The 14,239-nt window shown below is 33.9% G+C and overlaps 1 protein-coding gene across 1 annotated transcript in view; it reads left to right on the top strand.

Moving 5' to 3' along the window:
- The window catches only part of SFRP5 (secreted frizzled related protein 5), a 132,852-nt gene extending 130,225 nt beyond the window's left edge, over window positions 1-2,627 (top strand). The window contains exon 3 of the mRNA XM_053692549.1: window positions 1,875-2,627. Within this exon, the coding sequence (XP_053548524.1) occupies window positions 1,875-2,227 (353 nt within the window). The 3' untranslated portion in view covers window positions 2,228-2,627. The remainder of the gene's footprint in view (window positions 1-1,874) is intronic.
- The last annotated feature ends 11,612 nt before the right edge of the window (window positions 2,628-14,239 follow it).

The following is a 14,239-nucleotide window of genomic DNA, read 5'->3' as shown; positions in this document are numbered from 1 at the left end:
CACACTGTGCAAAGTGGTTTAGTGCACACTCATAAATCCTCTCAAATGCTAATGCTTTACTCCTTGTTATGACATTTCCTGCACTCAATAGCACTCTGTTGTAGCGCCCTCTGGTGGCTGTCAAAAAAATAGTTGTGCTTGCCTCACGGGGTCCCCTGACCTAGTGGGCCTCTAACAGGAGTCACCCCTTTCACCCCCTGATTGCGGCCCTGATTAAAGGGACATTAAGAATAAAGTGGAAGCAGAATGAAATTGCAGCTTCATATATGAGAAAAATTTTGTAATGAATAATGCAGATTACTTTTGTCAAATATAGTTTTATGTATTTTCTTTTCACTGTTTTCTCTAATCCCCAAAACAAAATAATTCTTCCAGTTAATGTTACAGCATGTGGCTTGCACCTGGTGACTTATATGGTTAGTGGTTGTCCTGGCAGGACTGTCCTAGGAATGAAGTTAAAGGGACATAAAACCCAAAATTTTAGTTTCATGATTCAGATAGAACATACATTTTTAAACAACCTTTGAATTTACTTCTATTATCATATTTTCTTTGTTTTCTTGTTATCCTTTGTTAAAAAGCAGTAGGGTAAGCTCAGGAGTGTGCATATGTCTGCAGCAATAAATGGCAGCAGTTTTGTAACAATGTTATACATTAGCAAGAGCACTAGATGGCAGCATTATTTCCTGTCATCTAGTTCTCCAGACATTTGCACACTACCTATCTAGATATCTCTTCAGCAAAGAATAACATAAGAACAACACACATTTGATAATAGTACATTTTTAACTTTTTTAAAAATTGTATTCTCTATTTGAATCATGAAAGACGAAAAAAAAAAAGGGTTTTATGTCCCTTTAACTTGGGGAGTGCTTCGATACCCCATATCCTGTGCAGTGAGGCAAGCAACTTTTTGGTTTTGCTATTTTTATATAATATAATTAAAATTTCCTAGCCAATTGTGTTTCTAGACATACTTTTTAAGGAGGTGTGGTAAGATAAAAAATGAATCAGAGAGGCTCAGTGGTGGAGTCGGTTGGGCGGAGTCAGAACAGTGGGGGTTTTGTTGGCACAGTTATTTGGGGATGTTGCTCTGGTTGTGTGACTATGCAGTCAAGGAATATATCTAGACAGCAAGGAACTGTAACAGCAGAGGGAAAAATTCAACCCATCAAAAAAAAAACATTGGGGAGCTTTTGCACCTCTGTGCATCCCCAATAGAACCAACATCAGTCATATACTTTATTAAAGATTTTTTTCCTGTGTTGTACCTTCATTTAAGGGAAAATGGGACAGCAGTTTTAGCTGGAGTGCTAAAAATAGGGGGTTGTTGTTAATGTTTATTAAGGAAAAACTCCCACCATGACTCTCCATCCCCTGTTAGGAATATGATGGCTAATTATAGCTATTATCAGCCCTGCTCTGAATAATTTCTTTGGTTTTGAGAAAGGACAAATTATATTTAATGCTAATACTTTTCCAATACATGGGACTGGACCTTACATGTATAGCACTGTTTAGAAGATATGGACACTCTAGTATAGTATGCTATTTATCTCTTCACAGTTTATATGAAAAATATGTTTATTTTTTTTATGATTCACAAAAGTAACTGTTAATCCATCAATTTGGTAACAGTTTTAAAGCTGAGATTATGCTATTTGCTATATCAGAGAACATTAAAAGCTTTGTTTTCACCATTATGTAATATTTTGGCACATTTTACACAGCTTACAAAGCACTTTGCTTTTTGTCTTGAAACATAATGAATGGCTTTCTAGATAAGAAAAGTAGAACGCAATAGTAACACTCACTTATGTATTCATTTGCTTTCCAAGCAAGGCTGACTATTTATTCTGTTGAATTCTTTCCAGTTCTTCGGATGCGTGTTAAAGAGGTGAAGATTGAAAATGGAGATCGGAAACTCATTGCAGCTCAGAAGAAGAAAAAGGTTCTGAAAGCTGGAAAGCTAAAACGGAAAGAATTCCGTAAACTTGTCCTGTATATAAAGAACGCGGCAGGGTGTCCATGTCCTCAACTTGACAACTTGAGTGGCAGCTTTCTTATCATGGGTCGAAAGGTGGACAATAAACTTATTTTAACTGCCATCTACAAGTGGGACAAGAAAAGCAAAGATATGAAGTATGCAGTGAACTTTATGTTTTCATATCCATGTTCTGACACCATTTCTCATGGCACAGGATCACACCTAGGCTCTTTCCGCTAAATTTGTTATCCATAGAACTTATGGCTTCACCCTCTCCCAGCCTTACCAAATGGATTTTATATTTTAGTAATAGCAGTAACATAGCATATTCAGCTTAAAACATTACAATTACTAGGATAGTCAGTCTAAACGATACAAAAAGAGAGGGTGAAGAATATTATCTTTTGAAGAAGATGCACCAAGAATTGAAGAAACTATCAATGTGATGCTTTATTTGAAGACTGTGTTTAAAACAAATACTGTTCATGGTTTGAGAATCCATCTGCAACAAAAGGGTTTGGGAGTCTAGCGTTATTTGATTAACAAAATAAGTAGGTTATCAACCTCATAAAAAAAAAATTCTCCTAGAAAATGTCCTAAACAAGTTAAAATATAATAATGAAATATGTGTTGGTTAAAATGTTTACCATGTTTTGTAACTGTTCCATAGTTGTTAAACTTAAAAGAAAATGTCTATCACACAAATGAAGGCAAACTAATTGAACAAGTTAAAAAATATTTTGAATGTAAAAGGTTAAGTTAAAACTATTTATGTCACTATGAAATGAATAGGGAGTGCATAACTGGTTTGTAGGATAAAAGTTCCCTAGGTGATAAGGAAAACCCTAAAGCTCTGCTGGTGGAAAGTGACATACACATACACATAAAAACAAAACACTTTTTCAGAAGAGGAAAAGAAAGAGAAAAAGAAAGAAAGAAAGAAAGAAAGAATGAAAGAAAAGAATATATTTTCAAATGCCCTCTTTCATAGCAACAAAAACTCTTTAATATCTCTGTAATCAGCTTCTTGTATGGGAGTAAGTACGGTGCGCATGACTTTGTTAATATGCATGTGCAAAGGGAGCCATGGAATTGATTATCTAAGTCACTGCACAAGCATGGGAGTAAAAAGCACATGGCATGTTATTCCGTAGTGGAGCTGACTTTAGCAAACATTTTGCTGTAAAAATGAAACGGTCTACTTCATTTTTAAACAGATTACCTTCTCTTACTATGGGCCAGTGTTCTTCCAAGGACCTATTTAATAGTATACCACCCAGCTGAAATGTAAGCCAATATTAAGCTAAAATGAGCAAATATTAAGGGCCACATTACGAGTGAAGCGCTAACATTTGTGCGCAAGCGATAAAGGATTTATTGCGGGGTTTGGGCTCGTCGGGCTTAACGCTAGTATTGCGAGTTGAAAGTAATTGCGATTGCTTAAATGTGATTTATGCTAGAATGATTATCGCGACTTTAGAGTTCTGGTTAACGTTTTTGCTTTTGCGAACCTAAAAAGTTGCACAAAACACATCAAAAATACATTACAAAGTATAGTTACACTCATAATAACATTAATAAGTAGATGAAAACATGAAAAAAAAACATATTTATGCAATATTAATTTCTAATAAAGGTTTTAACTCTGTATTTACTGTAAATATTTAACATTCCAATGTTCTGTAGATAGCAGAATATGTTCTGTGTATTTATAAATATATATATATTCCTTTATATATCTGTATATATCTATACCTTTATAATCATATATATATTTTATATATATATTCATTATATATATATATATATATACATACATAGTTATAGATAAATAGTACCAAAATCAAATATATGAAGAAATATTTATTTATGAATAAATAGAACACTTCAATAGAATGTGAAATATTCATATTGGGTTAGCTCACATTAGAATATTCGATCGGGTTTGCGTGAGAGTGCATTTTTTTCGCCATTTACTTCTATGGGGGAATACGTGAATGTTCACGTGATATTCTAACTTCGCCTTTTTTTGGTCACATAAAGCTTACTTCTAGCGCAATAAAAGCTCGAGCGGGAGCTTTAATTAGCACTCCAATTGTAATCTGGTCCTAAATATTTTCAATGTTTGTAGCAGAAAATTATTACTGACTCAATGTATGTTAAATTATACAATTAATTTGTTCTTTGGATAGCTTAATTTAAATTTAAACATTTAAATGAAGAAAATGTTATAATATTATACTGCCCCCACCTGGCTTCCTTATAATGCTACCAGGCTTTTTAGAGAACACTGGTAATTATCAAAAAGTCGCTGACGTGAAGAGAAACCATGCAAAAGCCTTTTTTTTAGAATTATATTGTAATGTGTATCTATATCTATCACAACCCGACGAGAAAAAGAGCTCACAAGCTAAAATTAGCTTATCTTAATTTTGTGTGGGACCTTGTAATATTAACAAGATTTCATAGATAACTTCACCAGACTAGAGTGCTGGCTGTCTTAACTTTCTAAAGGATTAGGAAAAAGTAAGAATTGCAATGCTGGAAATGCCCTTTTCTGCTCCAGACAAAAATACAGCCAATTATTGGAGCATACATAGGTATACTTTCTTCTTATTTGTCCATTAGTTGTATCCTCATCTGAAATGGCATAGGACAACAACTTGACTATGTTAAACACATTTCATTTTTAGCACATAGTAAAGTAGATATTTAAAAGAAAAGCAAATGTGTATTTTTACACTGGATTGCCCCTTTAATCGATATGTAAGTATGTATGTATGTAACAGAAATTATTTTAGAGTGGAAAAGCTACAAAAGGGGATAAAAACTTTAAACAACATATATATACAGAAGTCCTTCTCTGCAGCTCAAGACAAAGTCACTGGCGTTATCCGGTTAAAGCAGATACAAATGGAAAAAGCACTCACCCTACAAAGGTCTTCATGTGGTTTGGGCTCAGTAAAGCGGCCACGGATCGTTCACCAGATATCTGCAGTGATCCATAACTCCAGTCTGGGTCCCTGTGCCGTCAGCCTCCTCACTACCACTATGACCAAGGCTCCTAACAGGGCAGGCGTTCCACCTTCCTTCAGTGGCGGCATAAGCCGTCCTCGTAACTGTCGGTTACTTCCTGATGACACAAGGTTGTGACATGGGCCAATGGTATCCTCTGTGGGTCCAGGCAACACTGAGGTTTAGCTGGAGGTAAATAGAATTGTAGCAAACGAAGAAACCAGCAAGCCTTCCAAGTGTTCAAATTCACAAAGATTGTATTGCTTAATGGAGGTACATAAAACAGAAGGAAAAAAACAGTCCTAAGCGTTTCGGCAGCCCACTGCCTTAGTCATGGACTCCTTCCTAGATTGCCAGGGGAATTTTTGCTTTTTAAGCTGTTTTTAGTACCTCCCCTGCTTGGAAGGCTTGCTGGTTTCTTCATTTGCTACAAATATATTACGTTTCAGGGAACTCAAGTCCCTGTCTTCAGATCTGAAGAAAAGGACTTGAGTTCCCTGAAATGTCATCTAATAAAGTTGACCTTGTTTTTGAAAAAATTCTGAGAGTGCATTATTTTTTGGAGAATATCATCTGCTTTACTTGCACCCAGGTGGCTGTAGTTGGTGGGAGGATTCATTTTTCTCTGTATATATATATATATATATATATATATATATACCTATATACCTTCAATAAAGGACTGCACTCACTGGCTGGATTCAGATAAATTATAGGTTTAATACATAAGTTATAACGTTGGGTCTGAGGAAGGGGTCTGCGAACCTTGAAGCGTTACCACTTTATTAAACCTATAATTTATCTGAATCCAGTGAGTGCAGTCCTTTATTGAAGATATTTACACTGATATTGACTTTGGCTCCCTGGTTGCTGACCATACGGCATTGAGAGTGCAGATACACACGGGATTTATATATATATACCGATATATAAATATGTGTGCAAGTAAGATCATATTAATGAAGAAAGACGTCCATGTACTTTTAAGACCCTGGCACTTGCTGGTAAAATATGAAAAGTGTTTACAGAGGAATTATTATTACCTGACTATGCAATAACTCATGCAGTGTAGGATGTCAGGCAGCAAGCCATGAATCTTATGGCATATCTGTAAACAACAGTCTTTCACATAAGTCATAAATATCAATTTCTCATTGCTACATTTTATTTATAACAAATTTTAGACTTTGCCCTAAAGAATATACATAAATTTGATTCTCAACTCACTAAAATACATATTACTATTTATTTCTTATGACCATACAGTGTGCTTTAAGTCTGGGATGGATTTTTAGTCAATAAAAAAAAGTACTAGGTTGCGCACGTTTTTGATATAGCGTAGAATACTTATTTAAAGGGAAGGAGAAGTCCCATATTGTGTGTCATGTATTAAAGGGATAGGAAAGTCAAAATTAAACTTGCATTATTCCGAAAAAGAATGTGCTTTTTAAGACACTTTTCAATTAACTTCTATTTTCAAATCTACTTTTTTCTCTTGGTATCTGTTGCTGAAAAAAAAATGGTGGTGATTGGTGCCTGCACACATTTGTCTTATGTGATTGGCTCGCTAATTGTGCTCAGCTATCTCCCAGTAGTGCATTGCAGATACTTCAAGTATAACCAGATAATGAAACAAATTTGATAGTAAAAGGAAACTGTAAAGTTGCATAAAATTGTATAATCTAGTGTACCAATAAAAGAAAAATGTGGGTTTTATGTCATTTTAAAGGAACAGTCTACACCAGAATATTTATTGTTTAAAAAAAAAAAAGATAATCCCTTTATATTACCCATTCCCCATCTTTACATAACCAACACTGTTATATTAATATACTTTTTACCTCTGTGATTACCTTGTATCTATGCCTCTGCAAACTGCCCCCTTATTTCAGTTCTTTTGACAGACTTGCATTTTTGACAATCAGTGCTGACTCCTCTGTAACTCCACGGACATGAGCACAGTGTTATCTATATGGCACACATGAACTAATGCCCCCTAGTTTTGAAAAAGCAGCCTTTAAGGATAAGGATATGAGCCTACCTACGTTTAGCTTTCAACTAAGAATACCAAGAGAGCAAAGCAAATTTGATGATAAAAGTAAATCGGAATGTTGTTTACAATTACATGTCCTATCTGAATCATGAAAATTTATTTTTGACAAGACTGTCCCTTTAAGTAAAGAATGATGTTAAACTGTTTTTGTCACATAAATGATGGGTAATCTAATGATTATTTTGCTATATAGTTCAAGTAATCTAATTCTCCATCACCTTATTTTTTGTTCAAGAAACTGCTACCTGTAAATAGTGAAGGTGTCACTGGCAATACTAGTAGAGAAGTTAATTTCCTCTAATCAAATTGGTAACATGGCAAAGAGAAGTACATGCTCAGTTGCCCAAACTTGTGCTATAGGATAAAGTACATTTATTGCATTTCAGATCACTTGTTTTTTTCCCTCTTTTTAAGAAAACAACTTTTGTAATATATCATATAGTGTTCTATTAAAAATGTGAACTTGAAAAAGTGGGTGCTTAATGTTCCTATAATGAAAGTGAGAGCAAATTACAAAATTGAGGATCATTTTAATTCAGGCTAAATGTGCCATCGTTGTAAACATATTTGTTACAAGAAAGTACTGCACATGCACATAATTGTAGCCACCAATCAGCAAGCGCTCTCCATGGTGCTTAACAAAAAATGGGCAGGCTACTAAGCTTCACATTTCTGCTTTTTAAATAAAGATACCAAAAGAACTAAGAAAAAATGACAATAGGAGTAAAATAGAAAGTTCCTTAAAATTGCATGCTCTATGTAAATGTGCTAGCTGGAGACTGGTGGCTACACACATATGCCTCTTGTTGTTGACTAAACAGATGTTTTCAGTTAGGTCTCGGTAGTGCTTTTCTGCTCTGGAGCTGACTCTAACCATGTGTTTTATCCTTTATAGGTGTTAAAAATTTAAATTCAAACATTAGCATTATAGCCTTTTCTTTTTTTGCACTTTGATGCCCCTTTAAGCAAAAGCTGATTGAATTAAAATCAAACGTTGCAGGAAATACATGTTTGTGCACAAATGAAACTGCTAAAGTACCAATATTTATTGGCAAGTAGCACAAGGGGCACATGTTTTTCTTGCTAATAAACTAGGCACCCACAGAAATCTTGCCTAGTTAGTCTAGTGTTTCTTTACTTGCAGGGTTTAAGAGAGGTAGGGAAATGACCCTTATGCATTTCCCTGTTGCATTATACATTTTGCGCTAGATTACAAGTTGCGTGTTAACGTTATGTTTAAAAACGTTGTTTGCTAATTTTTTTCTCCCTAATTTTTGGTCCTTAAGTTCTGTAAAAGGGGATGTTGTAGGCAAGCATTTGCTATCATGCACAAAAAACAACAGCAATTCAATATGTTTAAGATATATTTGAATACAGATAAGTTATTCAATTTCTGTATATATTTCCTTTGAAACTTGGAAGAAATTAGTTCACAGTCGACACTTAAAGGGACATGAAACCTAAAAATTTATTTTAATGATTCAGATAGAGCATGACATTTTCAACAACTTTAATTTTATTATTTGATTTGCTTCTTTTTCTTCTCATCCTTTGCTGAAAAGCATACCTAGGTAGACACAGAATTGGGAGCTAACTGCTGATTGGTAGCTACACATAAATACCTCTTATCATTGGCTTACCAATGTGTTCAGCTAGCTCCCAATAGTGCATTGCTGCTCCTTCAATAAAGGATACCAAGAGAATAAAGCAAAATTGGTAATAGAAGTAAATTGTGCACTCTTTCTGAATCATCAAAGAATAGGTTTGGCTGATAAAGAAAACTTCCATTGTATTATTGGCTAATAGTTACAGCCTTCACATGCCTGACAAGAAAAAGTAGATATATTCAGCACATTTTAACATAATTTTAGCTTTGGATTTAACAGAAATGGTCACTTTCATTATTAAGCAATTTAATCTCCTTTTTAATTCAGGAGCATTTTGTGTTACAATAGGTAAGAGACCTATAACAAAAGAAAAATCTAAATCAATATTAATATATTCCCACAATGCATCACTTCATGTCATGGGTACCAAAGTAGAGGAAAGACAATACATGTTAATTACAATACAGAATACAATTAATGCAAGGAAGTGTGTTTATTATCTTGTTCCACTCATTATTCATTTGTTTTCACACAGTTTAGCAAAACATTGACATAAAATCTGGAATCAAAAGCAGATATATTTGCATCTCTTGTCTACAACAGCATTTGTGTGCATATTTTATAACTAATGCAACAGGCTTCTATAATAAGAAAATTAATCCTGCTTAGTGTTCATGTTCCTGGAAATCATTTTATTATTTCATACATGTAGAAATTATTATGAACTAGTTCAGACTTAACTATGAATGACTTTAAAGCCAGAACTAAATTCACCATTCAATGTTTAATATATATAATGCATTTTAATTATTTATTTTGCCTTTTTTTCCTGTAATTTAACTTGATAATTGAAGTGTTTTAACTGCCCCAGAGAGGGAGTGCATTACGTGGAATGCAGAAATGGGACACTATTTCTTGCTGCACACATTGTCAGACATGTACAAAATATGATTATTTTTTGTAAATGCTTTAAAAACATTTAGGGCCATATTACAAGTGGAGCACTAAATATCACGGATATGCTATCGGCATTTATCGATGTCTGGTGGGCATGAACTGCTACATCGATCATGTCCACTCACACTTTCGGCCCCTTAGTCTCAAGTCAGGAAGCAAGTTCTGTACATGATATTTGTGGAATGCAAGTTAATAACATGGAAAGAAATTAGGTCTGCTTCTTGGAATATAAAATCATTGTTTTATAAAATGATGTAATATGATTTCACCCCTTAGCTGCCAGTGACATGATTCAACCATTTTGTGCCAGTAAACCCCAAACAATAAATATTTTACTCCTTTAGCTGCCAGTAAAACATTTAAAACAATGGTTTAACCTTGCAGTGCTATTAACTCACACAGGAAAATGATTTAACTCCCTAAACTACCAGCAACATGTATAGAGCAATGCTATAACCTCTTAATACCAATAATCCACACAGATTTGTGAATTTATAAATTTAGCTGCCAGTAACTAATACAGAGCAGTGATTGAACCCTTTGTGACTGTATAACACACATATCAGTGATTTTACTCTACTGTGTGGTCAGTGATAATTAATTAGCATCTGCAACAGCACTTTTGTGTGTTGATGGTCATCCTGTTAAAGTTGCTGTCATGTTTTAAAGCATGGACACTCACTTCAGAATTTACTGTCTCAGTCTAAAGACAATAGCCTCTAACAATATCACTGCTGATAGTGAATTATAGCTGCATGCCCGTACTTAGAGGAAGGATACAGAAATTGTGATCCCTTTTCTCTTTTTGTTAAAGGGACACTGAAACCAATTTTTTTTTCTTTTGTGGTTCAGATAGAGCATGACATTTTAAACAACTTTATAATTTACGTTTATTATCAAATTGTCTTCATTCTCTTGGTATCTTTATTTGAAATGCAAGAATGTAAGTTTAGATGCCGACCCATTTTTGGTGAATAACCTGGGTTGTTCTTGCTGATTGGTGGATACATTAATCCACCAATAAAATAGTGCTGTCCAGAGTCTGAACCAAAAAAGCTTAGACAAATAAGAGAACAAAGAAAAATTCATAACAGGAGTAAATTAGAAAGTGGCTTAAAATTGCATGCTCTATCTGAATCATGAAAGAAACAATTTGGGTTCAGTGTCCCTTTAATGTTTGCACAATATTGTAATAAATTATATTTCAGTGCAAAGAATGTTTTTGATGGAGAACTTTTTTATAAAAATTGTTCAACTTTTTCAGTGAAACACTCAACACCTACCACATTAAATAAAACATAATAATTTTAAGTGATATTGTCCCTTTAAAATGACTGATGCCTGGGGATTACTGCTGTAAACATTAATTTTAAAAGGAAAGTGTTAATGGCATGTGACCTTTTACTCATAATGTTAATCTGTAAATGCATCTTTGCATCTTTCCAAGGAAAAAAATATTTTGTTTGAGTAGAATTCAGAAAAGTAAACAGACTGACTCATTTTCCTATAACCCTTTAATACATTAAACATTCATATTCCCCTATTAAACTAATGCTTAAATGAAACTGGGAAAATATTCAAACTTACAGCGCCACATTGACGCTGTCAACATTGACTCTGTTAATATCTATCCTAATAATGGTTAAATTGATACTATTCCAGAAATGGCTAGCATCACATGAAATTTGATAATCATGATCTGCCTAATATATTCTCCCATAATTTAGTTTGCAGTACAAGACTAGATTTTCCATTTCTTTAAAGTGAAATTACGCAGTAAATAAATACTAGCTATAATGCAGTATTAAACACAAAGATTAGACTAAGAATAATATTTAGATGTGTGTTTGGGTTTTTTAACATTTTATTAGTGTTGACATTTTGGAGAAATTAGTTTAACATTTAAGTTTCTATAAAGTACTTTTTTAATTAATGGGTGCTTCTATATTTAAACCTAGGTTTCCCTTATCTAATCTATTCTGCTAAGAACAATTAGGGACAAAAAGTGCTAACAAATGATGTATGGCACTGTTTCTCAACCACGGTCCTCAAGTATTCCCAACAGGCCAGGTTTTCATTATATCTGAACCAGTGCACAGGTGAAGTAATCAGCTTATAGGTGAAAGAAGGTTAGTAACCATGGTTACTGATCAGCTGGTTACTTCACCTGTGCTCTAGTTCAGCTATAATGAAAACCTGGCCTGTTGGGGGTACTTGAGGAATACGGTTGAGAAACACTAATGTATGGAATGCTATATAGAAACTTAGGGAAATAGTAAGGTCCACAATTTTCAGAATGGGGAAAAATAAATAAAAGAAGTTTATTATTCAAATAATTAAATATTTTTTATTAAGCATTTTATGATTATTGTACATTAAAGCATGAACTAGATCCACTGCTGTGCTGGCTCTATTTGTAAAATGAATATTGTTAGGATTTATGTTTTTTTTGTTATTGCAGGGATTGTGTCTACAGTCATTAATGGGGCACAGACAGTTGATTTTTTAACCCATGTGGGAGAGCAATCAATGTTAATAAATTAATATTTTTGTATTTTTTAAGGTCAGAGTTGCAAGTTAAGAAATTGTCATCTAATTTAATAATGTTTAGATCACTAATATACGGCTTATGACTATCACCTACAAACTGAATATCTAATTTGACAAACTGATTATGCCAGGTATTGGCATCTGTTTATGAGTCTGTTGTACATTCTCATCTCAATTTCTTATGCTAGTTAAAGGGATGTTCCTCACTAAGAGCCTGATTATCACAAACACACTGGGATGGAGAGAAATCACACAAAAATGTTTTTTTTATAACATTGTATTGTAATGTATGTTTCTCTCCTTCCTTAATATCCAGAACTTCATATGATGAGGCAAACATATCTCAAGTTAAATATTAACTTTTTGAAAATCTTTGAGCGATCTTGAAGATGAGACCTCTTAGACAATCTAACCAGATCATAGAGCTTTAAGTAATCTGGTCCAAAGTCTTATGCTCTTTATTATTCTTATTATCATCAGTTTTTTGAAGAGTACCAACAGGTTCTGCAGTTCTTTCTATGAAATCAGCAAAGGCATGGGTATCACTTTGAACTGGCCACAAAAAGCATGCTCCCATGAATTAACAACTATAGTGGCTCAAGTTTGGCTACAGGTACTTTCAAAATAAAAAAGATTATGGATCACCCAGTATGTTCAGCTAGCTCCCAGTAGTGTATAGCTTCTTCTTCATTAAAGAGAATGAATAAAGAATTGTTTGGGTTTCATGTCCCTTTAGTTGTATAGAGCAGCAATTACAGTTCCAGGGTGTTTCACTGCATGGTGTGAACCATGTTTAAAAGCACTCAGACCCCACATAAAGACAGCTTAAACCAGACCTCATTTAGGGCCACAATGCCCCACCTCCAAGTAACTAAAAACACTTCACAAGAGGCTTCATCTCCAGGCCTGACTCAACTCAGTCACTAACATGCTGCCCCTAGTAAAGTGCTGCCTGGGTCTGTTAGACCGGTTTCGTCCCATGGTTGAGCCATCCATGTCCACTCTGCCAAATAGGAGTTCTTAGTATGACTGAACCAGTGGCAATATAGATCTGCTAGTTTCATAAGATGTTTGTATATGTTTGCTAATGTATAGATTATGTTGTTCTAGTATTGTATAAGGTGCCAATCATTTTTAAAGGTTAACAGTTGATTAGATTAAATGCCAAGGCTATAATTTGCTGTTTCCATTTCATTTACTATATTGCACAATATAAAATTAGCACATATATTTCAGTTATATATAGTACTTCCAGTCTGCTTTTGCGGCATCTACACAAATTTTACTGAGTAGAAACATTATAAATATTGAATATACATCAATGTTTTATATCTCATAAAGATGTATCGTTCATGTTATGTTAGTTATAATGCAGGATAAAAAAAGGCACAAAATGGAAATTGAAAACATGTTTTCAAACACATTTGATGAAAAGCAACATAATAGCTGAATAGAGCATTACCAGTCTGAGAACAGGCAACATATCTGCCTGAAAATCCATTTGAACAAATAAACAAAACAAAAGGTTATCAATACAATACAAAGTATTTGATTTTTGTTTGAGGAAAATCTCAGACTAGAGGGTAAAACAGTTCATAAAATGTTTATGTTATTTTGCTTTTAGGTTGTTCTTTATTTAGGTGTCATTACATTTTGATTGAGGGTTGAATTTGTCATTAGACAGCTGCATAAGGACACTTTTACTTAAAAGGTTTGCTTAGCTGATAGTGCAGGAGCAATGTAATACATGACCCTTTTTATTTCATATTGTGTCTTTAAAGCTTGGCCAGTCATTTAACATATCAGAGGTTACTGTGGGGATCTCTCATAATTAGAACAATCTCTCTGCTCTTATAATAACTCATATAAGGGATAGTATCAAAGGGCAGACATCATTACTGTGCTATTTCTCTTGTAGGTTGTTGTGCATTTAGATATGATCTCATACAGGTTTGAATATGTCATTAGATAGCTGCCTAAGGACACCTTTACTTAGAGTTTTGCATATTTGATAACTACTGTAGCAATATTATACATGATGTTTTATTTTAATTCTGTGTCTTTCAACAT

This window comes from Bombina bombina, chromosome 9 (assembly GCF_027579735.1).
Source record: "Bombina bombina isolate aBomBom1 chromosome 9, aBomBom1.pri, whole genome shotgun sequence".
Taxonomy (NCBI): Eukaryota; Metazoa; Chordata; class Amphibia; order Anura; family Bombinatoridae; genus Bombina; species Bombina bombina.
This window is presented reverse-complemented; position numbering and strand designations above follow the sequence as displayed.